Source organism: Peromyscus eremicus, chromosome 3, assembly GCF_949786415.1.
Source record: "Peromyscus eremicus chromosome 3, PerEre_H2_v1, whole genome shotgun sequence".
NCBI lineage: Eukaryota > Metazoa > Chordata > Mammalia > Rodentia > Cricetidae > Peromyscus > Peromyscus eremicus.
Window position 1 is genome coordinate 131,578,109 of NC_081418.1, and position 17,148 is coordinate 131,595,256.

General features: G+C 50.6%; 2 protein-coding genes across 4 annotated transcripts in view; one reads left to right on the top strand and one right to left on the bottom strand.

Annotated features, from left to right (window-relative positions):
• Ninj2 (ninjurin 2) overlaps positions 1-7,450 on the top strand; it is a 43,853-nt gene extending 36,403 nt beyond the window's left edge. For all 3 annotated transcript variants that reach the window (XM_059256867.1, XM_059256868.1, XM_059256869.1), the window contains exons 2-4: positions 5,275-5,506; positions 6,210-6,394; positions 7,098-7,450. In XM_059256867.1, coding sequence (XP_059112850.1) covers positions 5,275-5,506; positions 6,210-6,376 — 399 coding nt within the window. In that variant the 3' untranslated portion in view covers positions 6,377-6,394; positions 7,098-7,450. The remainder of the gene's footprint in view (positions 1-5,274; positions 5,507-6,209; positions 6,395-7,097) is intronic.
• A 2,864-nt stretch (positions 7,451-10,314) lies between these two features.
• Positions 10,315-17,148, bottom strand: part of B4galnt3 (beta-1,4-N-acetyl-galactosaminyltransferase 3) — a 106,530-nt gene continuing 99,696 nt past the window's right edge. The window contains exons 16-20 of the mRNA XM_059256871.1: positions 16,952-17,105; positions 16,640-16,712; positions 14,347-14,500; positions 13,712-13,838; positions 10,315-10,712 (exon numbers count right to left, since the gene is read on the bottom strand). Coding sequence (XP_059112854.1) covers positions 10,604-10,712; positions 13,712-13,838; positions 14,347-14,500; positions 16,640-16,712; positions 16,952-17,105 — 617 coding nt within the window. The 3' untranslated portion in view covers positions 10,315-10,603. The remainder of the gene's footprint in view (positions 10,713-13,711; positions 13,839-14,346; positions 14,501-16,639; positions 16,713-16,951; positions 17,106-17,148) is intronic.

The window sequence follows — 17,148 nt, forward strand, 5'->3', positions numbered from 1 at the left end:
ATAGTGAGTCCCACATCCTCTGTAAAACAGGCTCTTAAAGAGACAGTAACAAAAGGTTGGGAGGCTGGAGGTGGGGCTCGATGGCAGAATGCATGATGTGGACGTGTGAAGTCCTGGTAATACAGAGACAAGCACCAGGAAGAGAGGAGGGAGGGAGGGAGGGAGGGAGGGAGGGAGAGGGAAAACTGAGAAATTACACGTTTTGCAGAGATTTAGAAAGATCTGTTTCCCAGGTACTCACCCATTCCAGTACCCCTTTGTCCGCCTAGCCTCACCTACAGTCAATGTTCAAACACAGGGCTAGGTTTGAATTAAGGCTTGCCTGCTGCAAGTTTTTAGAGCTAGCCCAGTCTAGCAACTCTTGATTCACAAGTGAGCTGCATTTGGAAGGAGGAGCAAGGTCCTGGAGGATGGGTAAGGCGGGGCTTGGGAGGAGGTGGGTATCAGCTCAGTGTGTGGGGGTGGTAGTGGTGGCGGGGGCTGTAGGAGAATATTGATTTGGGGGGGCCATCTGTTGTTTTTAGTGACTCAGAACGGACCTTCATCAAATGGGCCAGCACTGCCTTATAACCTTGTGTTCCAAGTGACCATTGGCCTTTGTGGGGTTCGCCCTGAGATCCTTGGCTTTTAACTAGCCAGGCCCCCTGACCCCACACAGAGACTTGTTTGGACCTCATTTCTAAAAGCTGTGGGTCTGGGAGGGGATGGCTTCCCAGATCCAACAGGTCCTCCCCCCACTCTGTTACATCCTTCCCACCCTCAGCACTGGCTGCAAGCCAGGCCCCAGAAAAATCCAGTGGGGAAAGAAGTCAGAGAGAGAGAGAGAGGAATAGCCCATGGCTGCCTTTCATGTCTACAGCTCTCCTCCATTATTCTCTAGGCTTTGAAGCCCTAGCCTGATTCGTGGGGAGGTAGGGTGTGTAAGACCAGGGTGGCCTCAAACTTACAGAGCAGATGATGACTTGGAACTTTTCTTTTCTCTCTGGGGTGTTGGGTTGGGTTTTTATTTTTATTTTTATTTTTTAAAGATTGGCAGGGCATGGTGGCACATGCCTTCAATCCCAGCACTCCAGAGGCAGAAGTAGGTAGATTCCTGTGAGTTTGAGGCCAGCCTGGCCTACATAGGTAGTCTGAGGACAGCAGCGGCTAGGTAGTGAGACTGTTTCATATATATAATCTGAGTGGTTTCATATATATAATCTGAGTGGTCTGTCTGTCTGTCTGCATGTATGTAAGTGCATCATGTGCTTGCAGGCTCCCAACGGAGTCTGGAAGAAGGTACTGGGTCCCCCGGGTCTGGAGTTAGAGGCAGTTATGAGCCACCACATGAGTGCTAGGTACTGAACCTGTGTCTTCTGCAAGAGCAGCCAAGTGCTCTTAACAGCTGAGTCGTCTCTCCAGCCTCCGGGTTTTGGTTTTCAATTTTATGTTTTAGTTTTGGGGGTTTGAATTGACTTTATCGTTTTGTAGATGTGAGTTTCATAAAGTGCTTTACCATTAAGGAAGACAGCCTCACCTTTGTTGTGGACTCCTTGCTTTAAAACAGCTCTGGGCACAGGCTCACCGCCTTTGAGTTTCCCTGGTCCTTCCTCAGGCAGCTTCTAGCGGTTTTAGTTATTGATACAATGTTATCAGCCGTGGCTACAAAGTAAGTATTATCACTAGAAGAGCACAGCACAGGAAGGGAGAGAGGAGCGTGCTGGGGGGAACCAAACAAAGGCTTCCTCCTCACCCCCCTGAAAACAAAAGAAAGCCAGCAACCCAAGGTAGTAGTCACTGCTTTAGCGTAGAGGTTCAAGGGGAGCCAAGGACTTTAACTTATTTTCTAACAATTGTGAGTTAGGGTGCTTTTTTGTTTGTTTTGTTTTGAGACAGAGTTTCTCGGTGGAGCTTTGGCTGTCCTGGAACCCCCTGTGTAGACCAAGATGGCCTCGAACTCAGAGATCTGCCTGCCTTTGCCTCCTCTGCTGGGTTTAGGGTGTGCATCACCACCGCCTGGCAGGGTGCTATTTTAACCCCTAGGCAGGGTCTTCAAACAGTGCATCTCTCTGCCAACTCTTCCACATAGCTCAGGGAATGGATAAACCAGGAACTCACTCTGTAGACCAGGCTGGCCTTGAATTTAGAGATCCGCCTCCCTCTGCCTCTAGAGTGCTGGGATTAAAGGTGTGCACCACCACTGCCTGGTTTCCTTCTCATCCTTTAACTGGCAGAGAAAACAAACCCGTCAAGACTCTTGTACATCCCTAGGATTACAAGCGTGTGTCGCCAGGATCCGTTTGTGTTGTGCTGGGGCTTTACGGATGCTAGGGAAGCTCTCTACCGGCTGAACTACGCCCATAGGGCCTTCAGTCTGATTTTGATGGCCATGAGAAATAACTGGTCATCAGTGCCTGGTGTGAGCAGCCTGTAGGACAGTGGGTCAAGACCAGGGGCTGAGTGGAGAGTGACTGCCTCCTCTAATTTTGGGGTTATTCAGCTTCAAGTCTTCCTGGCAGCAGGTGTGCTGTCTATATTTAATGAGAAGTCTCTATGGCTCTCCAGTCTCATGTCCTGACCAAGGTACACACCTCATTTTCCCTCACCTCTTCTCATGCATTCCTAACTTGCCAAAGGCTGGAGTGCATACTTCTGCTGACTGGCTGAGGCAGGAAGATGGTGAGTTTGAATCTAGCCTGGGCTATAAATAGAGAGGTCCTAATATATATGTGTGTGTGTGTGTGTGTGTGTGTGTGTGTGTGTGTAAAACCAAACCAGAACAAACCCAAAAATAGAGGGTTTGAATGTGTGTGTGCAGTTTTTTTGTTTCTTTGTGGAGTCAGGGCCACTTTGTATGTAGCCCAGGCTGGCCTTGAATTTCAAGTGAGCCTATGTTTCAGCTTCCTGAATATTGGGATTATAGACCTGAGCCACCGTATTCAAATCCAAATAGACTTTTAGGACATCTTGGGTATACTTATTAGTGTTTATTTTAAATTTTTGTTACTATTATTATGCCTACTATGGCCCAGGACAATTTTCGGGAGTGGGTCTTTCCTTCCACGGCGGGTTCCAGACATCAAACTCCTCAGGCCTTGTGCAGCAAGTATGTTTACTTGTGGAGCCGTCTAGCCAGCCCAATTTATTTTTGAGACACAATTTAGCCCAGGCTGGCCTTACATTCATGGCAATTGTCCTATCTCAGCTTGTCAAGTGCTGGGATTTCAGATGTGAGCTACCACATCACCACATCTGGCTTCCTTTAAAGCCCAAAGTAACCAAACATGCTTCTCCCTCTCAAACGTGCTCTACATAATTACCTGAGTAATGTGAAGATGTGAAGGGATATGAACAACTTGCTGGAATCATGCTGAGTACAAGACACATCCAACTCCCTGAAACTTGTCTCTCTCATCCGCCCCTCCCAGTCCATACACCTGCACACGCATACATTTATTTATCTACAAGCCCACCCAATCATCCATCCACCCACACTACATCCTGGAGACTGAGTTTGGGCTGTCAGGCTTTGAAGCAAGTACTTTTACTTACTGAGCCATCTCACTGACCCTTGTGGGGGTTTTTGTTTGTTTTGTTTTAAAGGTTTATTGATTATGTATACAGTGTCCTGCCAATATATATCCCTGCAGGCCAGAAGAGGGCACCAGATCGAATTATAGATGGTTGTGAGCCACCATGTGGTTGCTGGGAATTGAACTCAGGATCTCTGGAAGAAGAACCAGTGCTTTTAACCTCTGAGCGATCTCTCCAGCCTGACCCTTGTGTTTTTGAGACAGAGTCTCATATAGTTCAGGCTGGCCTCAAACTCCTGCTCCTCTTACCTGTGTGGTGGTTTGAAAGAAAATGGTCCCCAAAAGGAGTGGCACTATTAGGAGGTGTGGCTTTGTTGGAGTAGGTGTGGCTTTGTTAGAGGAAGTGTGTCACTGTGGGGGTGGGCTTTGAGGTCTCCTGTGCTCAAGCTATGCCCAGTGTGGGTTTCAGTTCACTTCCTGTTGCCTGTAGATCAAGATGTAGAACTCTCAGCTCCTTCTCCAGCACCATGTCTGCCTGCATGCTGCCATGAATCCATCATGATGATAATGAACTGAACCTCTGAAGTATACGCCACCCCATTAAATGTTTTCCTTTATAAGAGTTGCTGTGATCATGGTGTCCCTTTACAGCAATAGAAACCTAAGACACCCTGCCTTCCTACCTAGTTCTAGGATTACAGGTGGTCACCGTCATGCCTTATGAGATCACACCACAATAGTCTCCCTGCTTCTGGTATCTTCTAGCTCCATATGCCTGAAGCACCATTGCCAAATTGATCTCCCAAGTCCTCTTGAGTGACTACAGAGGTCCTATAGCATCCCCTCTGACTTTCCTGGTCTAAATCAGAAATTCATGTACGGCCTATATTATGGTTTCATCTTTTGGAATTAGTGGCTTAGGGAGAACAAGATCTTTATTTTATACCTCAAAAATAATTGTATTTTAAAATAATAATAAAAAAAACTAATTTAGGCCAGGCAGTGGTGGCACACACCTTTAATCCCAGCACTTGGGAGGCAGAGCCAGGTGGATCTCTGTGAGTTTGAGGTCAGCCTGGTTTACAGAGCAAGATTCAGGACAGGCACTAAAGCTACATGGAGAAACCCTGTCTCGAAAAACAAAAAACATAATAATAATAATAATAATAATAATAATAATAATAATTTATTTCAGCAGGGCAAGAATTGAAACTAGGGCCTGGGCATGCTGTGAAGCACTGTATTACTGAGCTACATCTCCAGTCTCCCAAGAACAATTTTTGAAATTAAGAGCTTTCAACTAGTGTGCATTGCTGTGAACATGAGTTTTCTAACAGCCCATGTTTGCCAATCAGGGCATGCTGGAGTGGGGTTGAAGCTCTAGAACTCTTGATCTAGGCACTGGCTAGGGTAGGGCCAGCCATTTCACTCAGCCCTCCTTCTGTTGCCCCTCTTCATCTGACTATGTGAAGGTGTGAGGGACTAGTGACTCCCTGTGAAGTAGATAGCACAATGAAGCGTTAATTAATTTGGAGCTTAGCAGTCCAAAGAGGTTCCAGCCACCAATTCGTTCATCCAACCGTCCATCTACTACTCACCTGCTCATCCATCCTACCCTTCATTGGTTTCGGGTCATAAGCTGAGCAGGGAGGCCGTCACTGTCACCCAAGAGGACATTCCATCTCCTGTGGGAAGTGTATTAAAACCCCTTTCTTCTTTCCAATCCCTCACAGCCCCTTTAACAGAATCTCTTCTCTTACAGCGCGGGCATGCCAACCCCCGGGGGAACCAACCTCTCAACCTGAACCATTATGCCACCAAGAAGAGTGTGGCAGAGAGCATGCTGGATGTGGCGCTCTTTATGTCCAATGCCACGCGGCTGAAAGTGGTGCTGGAGCAGGGGCCGTCCTTAGAGTACTACACCACCCTCATCACCCTCATCAGTCTGTCTCTGATTCTGCAAGTAGTCATTGGCATTCTTCTTGTGGTCATTGGTAAGGAGCCCAGCCTGCAGTCAGACGCCTTGGTGCCCCCTAGTGGTAGGAAAGGCCCCTGCATCTCACATGAAACTTTATAGACACCTAACAGAGCCAGCCCTCTCTAGACCTCCAAGTAACAGAAGCTACAGTGAGGGCACCTCTTTCTCCTCATATCCCATGGGTGGGCACTCCTCGACAGCTGCTGAATGGTGACCCCACTAGCTGGCGGCAGTCTTCTATACAGCAAGCACACCTCCCCTCTTAGATGTTTTGGCTCCCAATCCCCTTTCTGTGAAGCACATGTGGGATGCCTCGTGTGCTGGTCAGAAGACCCAAACACATTTCAGTCCAGTGATTTCTTCCCGGTCTACATGGCCTGCAGACTCTGGTTCCACTGCATTCCTACCCTCTGCTCCAAGCCTCAGTTTCCCCTTTCTGCAAAATGGGAATCTATCTATAAAGATATCTGAAAATCCACCAAGTTAGTGTTGCTGTCTTCAGTCACATGGGCTCCGAGTCATGTTGGTGTGTTGATGCTCTCGTCAAACAGGTCACTGAGCTCTGGACTGATGAACACACACACACACACACACACACACACACACACACACACACACAAGCCATGCTGTCTCCAAATTCACGGGTGGAGAGAGGGAAGCTCCAGGCTTCAGCCCCACTACGTCCACCCGGACCCACCCTGATCCCCTTGTCTCCACAGCCAGGCTGAACCTGAACGAGGTAGCAAACCAATGGCGTCTAAACCAGCTAAACAACGCTGCCACCACCCTGGTCTTCATTACTGTGGTCATCAACATTTTTATCACTGCTTTCGGGGCACATAAGACAGGCTCCATGGCTGCCAGGACCTCCAGCAATCCTGTTTAACCCCTGCCTAGGTCCCAGGTGAGATCCACGGGCTTACAACTGACCTCCTCTGCCTCTGGCAGTTGGAGTAAGAGGGCTCTCCCTCCCCACACCAACGGAGTTCTTGAAGGGCTGATAGGCCTTGCACAGTACATACACCATGAGTGCTGGGATGCATGTGTAAGCCTCCCACAGTACATGCACCATGAGTGATGTGATGTTACATGATTGAGTCTCCCACAGTACATGAGCCATGAGTGATGTGATGTGTTAAAGGCTTGAGCCTCCCACAAGTCAGTACACGTACTGTGAGGGGGACTGAGTGAGGCCTGCCCCGAGGCCTTTGCTCTGAAGGAGTGATGAGCCTTCAGTTCTTCTGCTGTTTGTGCCTCTTGTAACCCAGGCTAGACTTAAACTCCCTATGTAACCAATGATGACAGGTGTGCCACACCCAGCCCGTTTTTAGGTAGAGTTCTGGGGATGGGGTGGAGGGCCAATGTGGTTCATGGCTGTTGTGGCTTGTTGGCAAGAAAAAGACAGAGCTGTGGCTTCGACTTGGTGTTTGACAGTGCTTGATACTGCCGTATGGCACGAGCCAGCAGCAGCCTCCAAAGGCTCCCTCGGAGCTGGCTGGAAACTGCTGAATGACACTATTCTGTGCTCACTTCTCCTGGTGGATTGGGTGCAGGTCCGCGGAGGAGCCTCATTGGGCCCCGCCCTTTGTCTTTGTCTTTCTCCACAGGAACAGGGTCTGGAACTGCTTCAACCCTTGTCCCTGACCGGTCAGGCTAGCTAGCACATTCCACATCCTCCAGGAGAGCTTCAAGAGCAATGAAGATGCCCCTGTTTCCTGCCCACAGGACCTGAACTCAGTTGTGCAGTTTTACTGGGTGACGTAATTGCATCTTGGTCTGGAGGCCTGAGCTCAGCCTCTGCAACAGTTACCTTTCCTCCAGCAACAGCAATTGGGTCTGCTAATCAGAGTCTACATGGCCTGCAGACTCTGGTTCCACTGCATTCCTACCCTCTGCTCCAAGCCTCAGTTTCCCCTTTCTGCAAAATGGGAATCTATCTATAAAGATATCTGAAAATCCACCAAGTTAGTGTTGCTGTCTTCAGTCACATGGGCTCCGAGTCATGTTGGTGTGTTGATGCTCTCGTCAAACAGGTCACTGAGCTCTGGACTGATGAACACACACACACACACACACACACACACACACACACACACACACACACAGGCTTTGAAAGACTCTACCATAAACCTACTGTACTTTTCACACTAATGGTGTAATGTTTCAAGAATACAAATTTTCAGTGAGTAAAGGTGCTTGCTGCCAAGCCTGAGGACTCCATATGGTATGGGGTGGGGGAGACCCAACCACTGGAAGCTGCCCTCTGACCTGCACGTGGCATGCATACGCCACACACACACTTTCAATGAAAAAGTTTAACTTTAATTTTTGTTTTCTGTTTTTGTTTTTTTGAGACAAGGCCTCACCATGTAACTATGTAGACCAGGCGGACTTGAACTCACAGAGATTCACTTGCCTTTGCCTCTGGAGTGCTGGGGTTAAAGGCACCACTAAACCTGCCTAAAACTTTTTTTTTTTAAATGGGGTACTAGAGAGATGGCTTAGTGGTTAACACTGCCTGCTCTTCCAGATGATCTGGGTTCAATTCCCAGCCCCCACATGGTGACTCACAACCATCTGCAACTCCAGTTCCTGGGGAGCTGATGCCCTCTTCTGGCCTCCATGGGCACCAGGCACTCAGATGGTACACAGATATACATGCAGGCAAAATATCCATACACATAAAATAAAATCTTGAAAATAGGGGCTGGAGAGATGGCTCAGTGGTTGAGAGCACTGGCTACTCTTCCAGAGGACCCGGGTTCAATTCCCAGCACCCACATGGTGGCTCACACCTGTCTGTAACTCCAATTCCAGGGGATCTTACACCTTCACACAGACATACACATGCAGGCAAAACACCAATGAACATAAAATAAAATTTTTTAAAAATCCTGAAAAAAAAAAGTTAAAAAATTGCCTAGGTGAAAGGCAACTAGGAGGGCCAACTCATACTTGCAAAGCATTAACAGGGCACCTTCAATTCACTCAGAAAAGATTTTTCCTGTGTTTGTTTATTTATTTTGACAGCATCTTGTTAAGTAGCCTAGGCTGGCCCTGCACGCCTGATCTTCATGTCTCAGCTTCCCGAGTGCTGGGACTACAGCTGCACGGTCCCAGCCAGCCTTCTTCAGGCAGGGAGAAGCCTCTCTAGCTGAGGCTGCGACCTCCACTAACCTGGGCTGCTGAGACCGTGACACAGTCAGGACAGTGCGGTGTCCTTCCCAAGCACACTGCAGCACAGGAAGCTTGTCCTTTCTGCCGGCAAGCACCAAGGCGGAAGGCCACGGACAGTCCTTAGCCTGTCATGGAGCAGAGAGCTGAGGGACGAGAGTGTGGTTCCCTGTCTCTTGGGCAACAGGAAAACAGCCTCTGTTTCCTGCGATGCTGAGTTTAGGCCCTCTTCCCTCCCCTTCCCCACAGCATTATCCTCTCCCTTAAGGCAGATGGTAAGGAGGTAACAGACATCAAACACAAGGCACTAGACCTGGGAGAGAGGTGATGCACAGGGGTGGGGGGGAAGGCCCAGGGGGCTTCCAGTCCTCAGAAACAGAGCAGGAGGGCTGCTGGGACTGGCTCTGGCCTTCCAGCACAATTCCAAGAATCTATGGCTGTAGAGAGAAGCCTGGCACTCCAGCTGTCCAACAGCAGCCCTAGCCTGCTTCCTATGTGCCTTTTCTAAAGGGCAGAAGGCCTGAGCGGGGCTGAGAAAGAGCCGCAACCCATAAACAGAACCACCCTGTCCTTCTGATTGCCTAAGGGCAAGGCCCGGTGGGTTTCCGGGGGGGCCCCACTTTGCATGTGCCAAACAGTTCTTGGCACTCACAGAGCCCACCCCGTGGGTCCTGCAGCTCCAAATGCTGCGCTTTCGTTCACAGCATGGTAGGCAGGCTCTGCGGAGTGCTGCCCTTTCTCGAGGCAGCAAGGGCGCTGCGCTGAGCCCTCTTCACAGACTGGGTTTAATACCCGAGCATCCAACGCACCACTGGCGAATCAGCATCATCAGCAGTAACAGTAGAAAGTCCCAGCCACGGAGCAATGGGACGATTAGTGCAAGATAAGTATGTGACATCAGGGGACAGAAGGGATAGCCAAAGACAGAAAAGGTTACGGCTATTGTCCCCTGAAACTCACCACCTTTCAGTTCTTCCTGCCCCGCCCCCCATACATTACCCTGCCCCTTATCAGATGGCCAGGTTTCACCTCCTCTTCTCAGGGTCAGGAGGCTGGGGCTCTCTCCGCAGGAAGGCGAGGCCACCGGAGTGCTAAGCTTACAGTATACATTTTCTTCCCTTTTCCTCTCCCCCTGCTTGAGTCTCTCCCAAATTCTCACGTAAGCAGTTGAGGGCCTATCTATGCCACCTTTGGTGGCACCTCCCTATCATCTCCAGGTCTTCCCTGGCAGGTCAGATAAAGGAGGAAGGGCATTTCTCCGCCTGTACGACCTCTCCTCCACACAGCCCACATGTCGGACTCTCGGGAGGATGGGCCCATGCCCACTCATTCTCACCCTGCACCCCGTGGCAGAAGGAAGATGCCACCGATGTTGGCCTTCCACAAAGAACTCTCCATCTGTAGGAGTTGGGCTAATACCCCAGTTGGTGGCCAGCTGTTCAGTGGCTACCATGAGAAATGTGTGTGTTTGGAAGGCACAGACTGAGCCTGGAGCTGAGGTATTCCGCATGGGACCAGCACCTCAGTGGGTCTGAGGTCAGCCATGCACAGCTTCACTCCCAGTCAGCGCTGGGTCTAGACAAAAGTCTTCATACTCTGTTAAAAATTATCCCCCCCCCCACCTCCACCCCAAATAAAATCTGCCCCGTTGAAGTTTCTGGTTCATGGTCGGCACTCCCCGTGAGGAGCGCCGGGGCCTAGGAATGCACCTTTGTGGACACGATGGTATTCTATTCAAGCAGGTGTTTTCTTCTTGACCTCATTGCCCATCCTATGCATCTGTCAACTCAGTGAGTGGCAGAGGGGCCTCAGCACTCGTCCCTGCATGAAGGGACAGCTCCTGGTGGAGAGGGCAATTAGCGCTGAGGCTTCTGTTCCTCGTATTCCCTCCTCGAGGTCAACTGCAAGTCAAGGAGCTGGAAGCAGCTGTCCCTGGGGGTCATGGCATCTTCATTTGGCGGCGGTTCCACATGCCTCGCTTGGAATGGAAGTGGTGAAAGAAGTTCCTGAGGGAGAGCCGATCCACTTCCAGGCCTGCTTGGAGGATCCTGGAGGAGAGAGGGCAGTGTGAGCCGCGGAAGCGGGAACGCTACAGGCACCCAGGCAACAGGCATCCAGGGGCAACCGGGCCCCTGAGGGACCCACCTTTCCACATCTTCATCAGATCCTGCCCTCCTTCCTCTGGTCACTTCCCTTGGGGTAAAAAGCAAGCCAGGTACAGTGGAGCCAACCTGCCTTGACTGCAGTCACAGCTGTGTGACTCAGAAAGTTGCCTATCAAAGACACGCTGCCCCTCTCTCTAGAAGAGGGCAATAATCTTATAAATGTGGATATCTATATAGACACACTATCCTCTCTAATTACACACACACACACACACACACACACACACGATGATGGATCTGCAGCACTCAGCACAATTCCCAGCATACACCAGTTGCTTTACAGTATCAGGAGACTGGAACTGGACAAACAACCCACAGACTTTCCCTGTTCCTGTCTGTTTGTTGAGTGGGGGGAATCATCTTATGTAACCCAGGTACCCAGGTGTAACACAAATCTTAAATGGTCTTTTGATAAAAAAACCCGGAGCCAGATATTGGGGTGAAAGCGGAAAGATCAGAGAAACAGAACAAGCCAGCCACAAGTTCTTACCTCTATGAAATCCTCAGTCTAAAGACAGTGAGTTTCCATTTCCTCATGCCTTATATACCTTTCTCTGCCCTGCCATCTTACTTTCTGGGATTAAAGGCGTGTGTGCTTCCCAAGCAAAGGCATGAGATCTCAAGTACTGGGATTAAAGCTGCGTGCCACCATGCCTGGCTCTGTTCTCAGTGTGGCCTTGAACTCACAGAGATCCAAACTGATCTGTCTTCTCCCGAGCGATAGGATTAAGGGTGTGTGCCATCACTGTCTGGCCTCTATGTCTAATCTAGGGCTGGCTCTGTCCTCTGATCCCCAGATAAGTTTTACTGGGGTGCACAATATATCACCACACCCAGGCTGGCCTCTAACTCAAGATTCTTCTGCCTCAGCCTCCTGAAAACTGGGATTACAGGTGTGTGTCACACAGCCTGGCTGTTTTTCTGGCAGTCCTGGAGATCAAACCCAAGGCTAGGCAATGTTCTCCTTTGCACAGCCACCAGGGGAGAGGCCCCTTTTCTAGGAGGCCTATACTTCAAACAGCTCTGCAACTAGATGGAACTAGAGCAGCTCTTTCCTCGGGTCTCAAAGACAGCGGGAGGGTTAAGAACTATTTTGGAGGTCTGCATCAAAGCACAGAGCCCAGCATGAAGGTCACGTGTGACAGTAACAGCCACACTGGGCTCCCACCCGCTTTGGGGTCTACTGTGATGTGGCTTCCTGTGACTGAACCTCTCCGCACCCCACCTTTCATTCTCAGTAGTTCAGTATTCTTCCTTTTTCTCCCTCCAGCGGGAAATCAGAGATGGGTCTGATTTTCAGGCCTCTGATGCTTTACAGGAAGAGAAGGGACAAGTAATTAACTACTCTTCACAGCCGTTTCCCCTCTGAGAAATAGAGACAGCTGCACCGAGCACAGTGTTTGGTGAGGAGGATGAATGAAGCCTTGGGCTTGAACCTCACCTGCCAATTATAATAACCCAGAGGCTGGTGGCTGCACCTTGGCCTCCCTCTCAGGAAGTAGCATGTCCCTGGTGCCCCTGCCTCGTCCCTTCCTCCTTCTGTGGACACCCTTCCAGCAGTTACAGGCTTCCTTTCCCTCTTAGTTCCTCCCTTGAGGTCACATCTCAAGGTAACATCCTCTTCCTTCCCCTTCTCTTGGGAAAGAGGGCTCACAAGCAAACACAGGGAGAAACATTCTCATTGCAGCAGGTTCCTCCCACTCTTGCAGCCCAGTGTCCACGGGAGGCCACGGACATCCACGGGCATCCACACAACCCTGCTTCTTGCTAGAACACTTTCCTGGCCCACCTGCCAAGTCCACTGCTCCTAAGTCCACTCCACTGTGTCCTTTCGTTTTTCTTTTTCCTTTCCTTTTTGGGGGGATGGGGGATTGAGACAGGCTCTTGCTGTGTAGACCAGGCTGGCCTCCAGCCTCCCCCAGTGCTGGGATTAGTCACATATGCCACCACACCAGGCTAAGAATACAAATGTACGAGTATATGCAAACACATGGTATGCCCTGGGTTATGTGGTTTAGTCTGTCTTAGTTCCGGGCTAAGTTTCTTTCTCTCGGCTTCCTAGTTTGCCCAAGATGTCAGGAGTTCCCGTCTCTACGAATGCTACCATGCCATCCCTGCCATGAACCTGCTGCCAGCTCTTCTTCCCTCAAGTTGTTTTAGTGAGGTACTCTGTCACAGTGACGACAAAAGTGATGACCATACACACACACACACATACACACACACACACACACACACACACACACACACACACATATCCCCTCCTTTAGTACCAGGGATTGAGCCTAAGGCCTCATTCACGCTAGGCGAGAGTGCTCTATATGCCCAGCCCTCCCCTTCTCTGAGCTGTTACTCTTCTCAAAACACCTCCCTTCTCACCTCCAGGAATCCAGACCCCCTTAGATAGCCTGTTGCCATTTAATGGTCCACACTGCCTATTTCGTGGCTCCCGACTCACTCCTAACCCTTGGCCCGTCTCCCCATGTCCTCTCACAGCTTTTAGCCCCTCCTCCAGGCAGCTGTGTCTGGGAAGAGTCCATCCCTGGCTGGGGAGAAAGCTCCTGAGTGCTTCACCTGGTCCTAAGAACATCATCATTTTCTCTGTTTAGCTCCAATCTCTTGCTTTACCTCTGACAACTCAAGCGGCCACTCAGACTGTGACACACAGCAGGAGTATCATCCCCTCTGCTGGATACAAGGCCTGCGTGTCAGCGAAGCCAGCCTCTGGGAGCTCCCAGACCAGTGTGCTTTCTCGTGCTCTGCAGCTCTGGCCTCACTGCCCTGGGCCTGGAACTCCAGCAGATCCCTAAAGGCCCTGCTCCTGCGCCCTGCTCCTGCGCCCTGCTCCTGTGCCCTGCTTCTGCGCCCTGCTCCCGTGTCACCTGTCCAGGAGCTCCCAGTCTTCGCCTCCCCAGCGGTCTCGGAACTCCTTGGTGTTCATGCCCCCGATCTTGTCCAGGTCTGATTTGTAGATGCCAAGCAGTCCAAATCCATTGACCTCCCAGTAGCCTGTGGACAGACAAGACACTCTGCTGAGACGAGCTGGATGCTGGGTTCCCACAGGCTCTTCTGAAGGTAGAGAGTTGGGCGGCAGAGGCAGAAGACTGGCAGCTAAGGACTGTCTGGGGGAAGCCCCCCTGTCAAGGCCTGAGGTTCAGCAAACACAGCAGTGACCATAGACTGATGTCACAACCTCACTATAGCCTGGCAATTAGGATGTGACCCCAGCAGCCCTTCTGGCCGCTGTGAGTTGGTTTTCTCCTCTGCTTCATCTCTCCCCCTTCCCATCTTCCTGGGCACAGGGTCCAGCAAATGCTTCATGACTGTCGGATGAACGCATGCTGGGGAGAGGGGCAAGTGCCACTGTAGAGCCTGGGGTCTGCCCAAAGTTCAGAGAACACAGGAAGGCAGGACGGGGAAGACGCTGATGCTTAGGTATAAACTTTTCCAGCCGTGGGGTTAAACACCAAGGTCAGAGGGTGCCTCCTCCTCCTCCCTCACCCAGGGCAAGGCTCACCCTCAGGCCACTGTGGGGTGGCCCCACAGTGCAGCCGCATCACCATGGGGGCAAAGGCCATCTTGCCCTCTACACAGTGCTTCCGGATGGTATCGATGATTCCTGCTGGAAAGTGGATGTGCAAGTCACAGAGGAAGATGATGCTGTGTGGATCCTGGGGATGGAGAAGGCAAGGTCAGCAGAGCTCTGGACCGGAGCTGGGAGATGAGGCCACTCTCTATAGAGCAGCGGTTCTCAACCTTCCTCATGTTGCTACCCTTTAATATAGTACCTCAGGTTGTGATGATCCCCAACCATAAACTTATTTGTTGCTACTTCACAACTGTAATTTTGCTACTGTTATGAATCATAATGTAAATATTTCTGGAGACAGAGGTTTGCCAAGGGGGTCACCACAGGTTGAGAACCAACTGCTCTAGAGGAATCCTTGGGCTCTCCCCTACTGGAGTGACGGGCAACTTACACGAAGCTAAACACTAGGCATATTTCCACAACCCTGGATAGCAGGGCTGAGTCCTCACATCACACAGGGTGAATTCAGACTCCTTCCCCACTTTCTTTTGAGACAGAATCTTGGAAGACTAGTCTGGGATTTGTTGTGTAGTCCAGGTTGGCCTCAACCCATGCTCCTCCTGTCTCAGCCTCCTCGGAGCTGGGATTATAGGCATCTACCACAATACTGACTTCTGTCCCATGTTTAATGGAGTCTGAGGATTCTGACACCTAGGGAAACGTGTCCTTGCTATTTACTTAGTCCTGTTGCATTCTGGGTCTGCAATGCAGTGCCAAGGATGCTCCTTGCTAAGGTTTCAAAGTATCCCCCAAAGGCCACATGACAAAGGATTGCTTTCCGGCCTGTGGTGCTACTGGGAGCTTGGGGAACCCATAGGAGGTGGGGCCTAGTGGGAAGAAGGTAAGTCACAAGGAGGAGTGTGGATTCTGGGAGTCTAGCCCCCCTCTCACTTCTTGGCTGCCACAAAGTACGATGTCCTTTACCACGTGTTCTGTGCCGTGATTAACTTCCTCACCACAGGCCCAAAAGCATTGGGGCAAAATGACCACAGACTGGAACCACAGACCAAATGAACCTTCTCCTCAGAGCTGGGAAGGAGCTGGGTGGGAGAGTGCTTGCCTAGCATGTACAAGGCCTTGAGTGCAATTCCCAACATCACAAATAAAAAACAAACAAATCTTAGCTTAATTCAATTCAGTGAGCTGATTGGTTTTGTTTTTTGTTTGTTTGTTTTGTTTTGTTTTTGGTTAATTTGACACAAGCTAGGGTCATCTAGGAAGAAGAACCTCAATTAAGAAAATGCCTCCATCACATTGACCTTTGGACAAGTCTGTGGGGCATTTTGATTCATGATTGATGCAGGAGGGTCCAGACCATTGTGAACGGTGCCACCTCTGTATGAAAAAGCAAGATGGAGGGCTAGTGGATGGCTCTCAGTGGTTGAGAACATTGGATGCTCTTCCAGAGGACCTGGGTTTGATTCTCAGCACCTACATGGCAGCTCACAACCATCTGTAATTTTTTTAAAGATTTATTTATTTATTTAGTATGCAGTGTTCTGCCTGCATGCCCACACTGCGGGCAGAAGAGGGCACCAGATCTCATTACAGATGATTGTGAGCCACCATGTGGTTGCCGGGAATTGAACTCAGGACCTCTGGAAGAGCAGCCACTGCTCTTAATCTCTGAGCCATCTCTCCAGCCCTCCTGTAATGGTTTTTAATTTAAAAAAGTAAAATGAAGAGAAAGGAAGCTGAGCACGCTATGAAGGGCAAACCAGTAAGCACAGGATCCTTCGTGGACCCTGCCTGAGATCCTGCCCTGACCTCCCTCAGTGATCCACTGGCCTGAGATCCTGCCCTGACCTCCCTCAGTGATCCACCGGGACCCGAGGACCCTGCCTGAGATCCTGCCCTGACCTCCCTCAGTGATCCACCGGGACCTGAGGACCCTGCCCTGACCTCCCTCAGTGATCCACCGGGACCTGAGGACCCTGCCTGAGATCCTGCCCTGACCTCCCTCAGTGATCCACCGGGACCCAGATGCGTGAACCAGTTAAACCCTTTCCTCCCCAAGTTGCTTTTGGTCACGGTGTTTATCACAGCAATAGAAAGCAGATGAGGACGCTCAGGTTATCTTGTTACAGTGATGGACAGTGACAAGCACGGGCCTGTGACCCAATCCCTTTCCTAAGGAGCTGACTACCTTATACCTTCCAAATGCCTCTCTGTCTATTAAGTACTCTTGAGCACCTTCCCAAGCCTCCCTGAGGCCCATTACCTTCACCAGGTCTATGCCAGCCTGCAGTCCAGCGGAGCGCTCAAAGTTTCCAGTCAGCTTCATGTACTGGTAGCTGCAGGAAGAGAAGGAGGTGTGTGAGGATTCAGCTGTGGGGTCCCTGAAGGAAGTTGGAAGGCACAAAACAGAGAGAGTAAGTGCTCCTGGGTTGTGGGTGATCCTGGGTTGTGGGCAGGGGCGTAAAGCTGGACACTGGGACTCAGGAAAGCTGGCTGTAACTTCCGGTTCTGCCCTGACCAGCAGTCCTGGGATGTGGAAAAGGTGACAAGCTGGCTGCAGCCAGGTCTTCCTCACCTCCGCAGCCTGGACCTCTTCAGCGCCATCTCGACATCCATGTCCTCACTGCTATAGTCGGTGATAATGACGTTGAAATGTGGGTCACCAGTGACTTGGGACAGGCTCTCCATATCTCTGATGAACTGCTGTACCCAGCGAGCCTGGTTCTTCACTACCCAGGTAGGTCAGGCAGGGAGAAAACAGCAGAGTTAAGG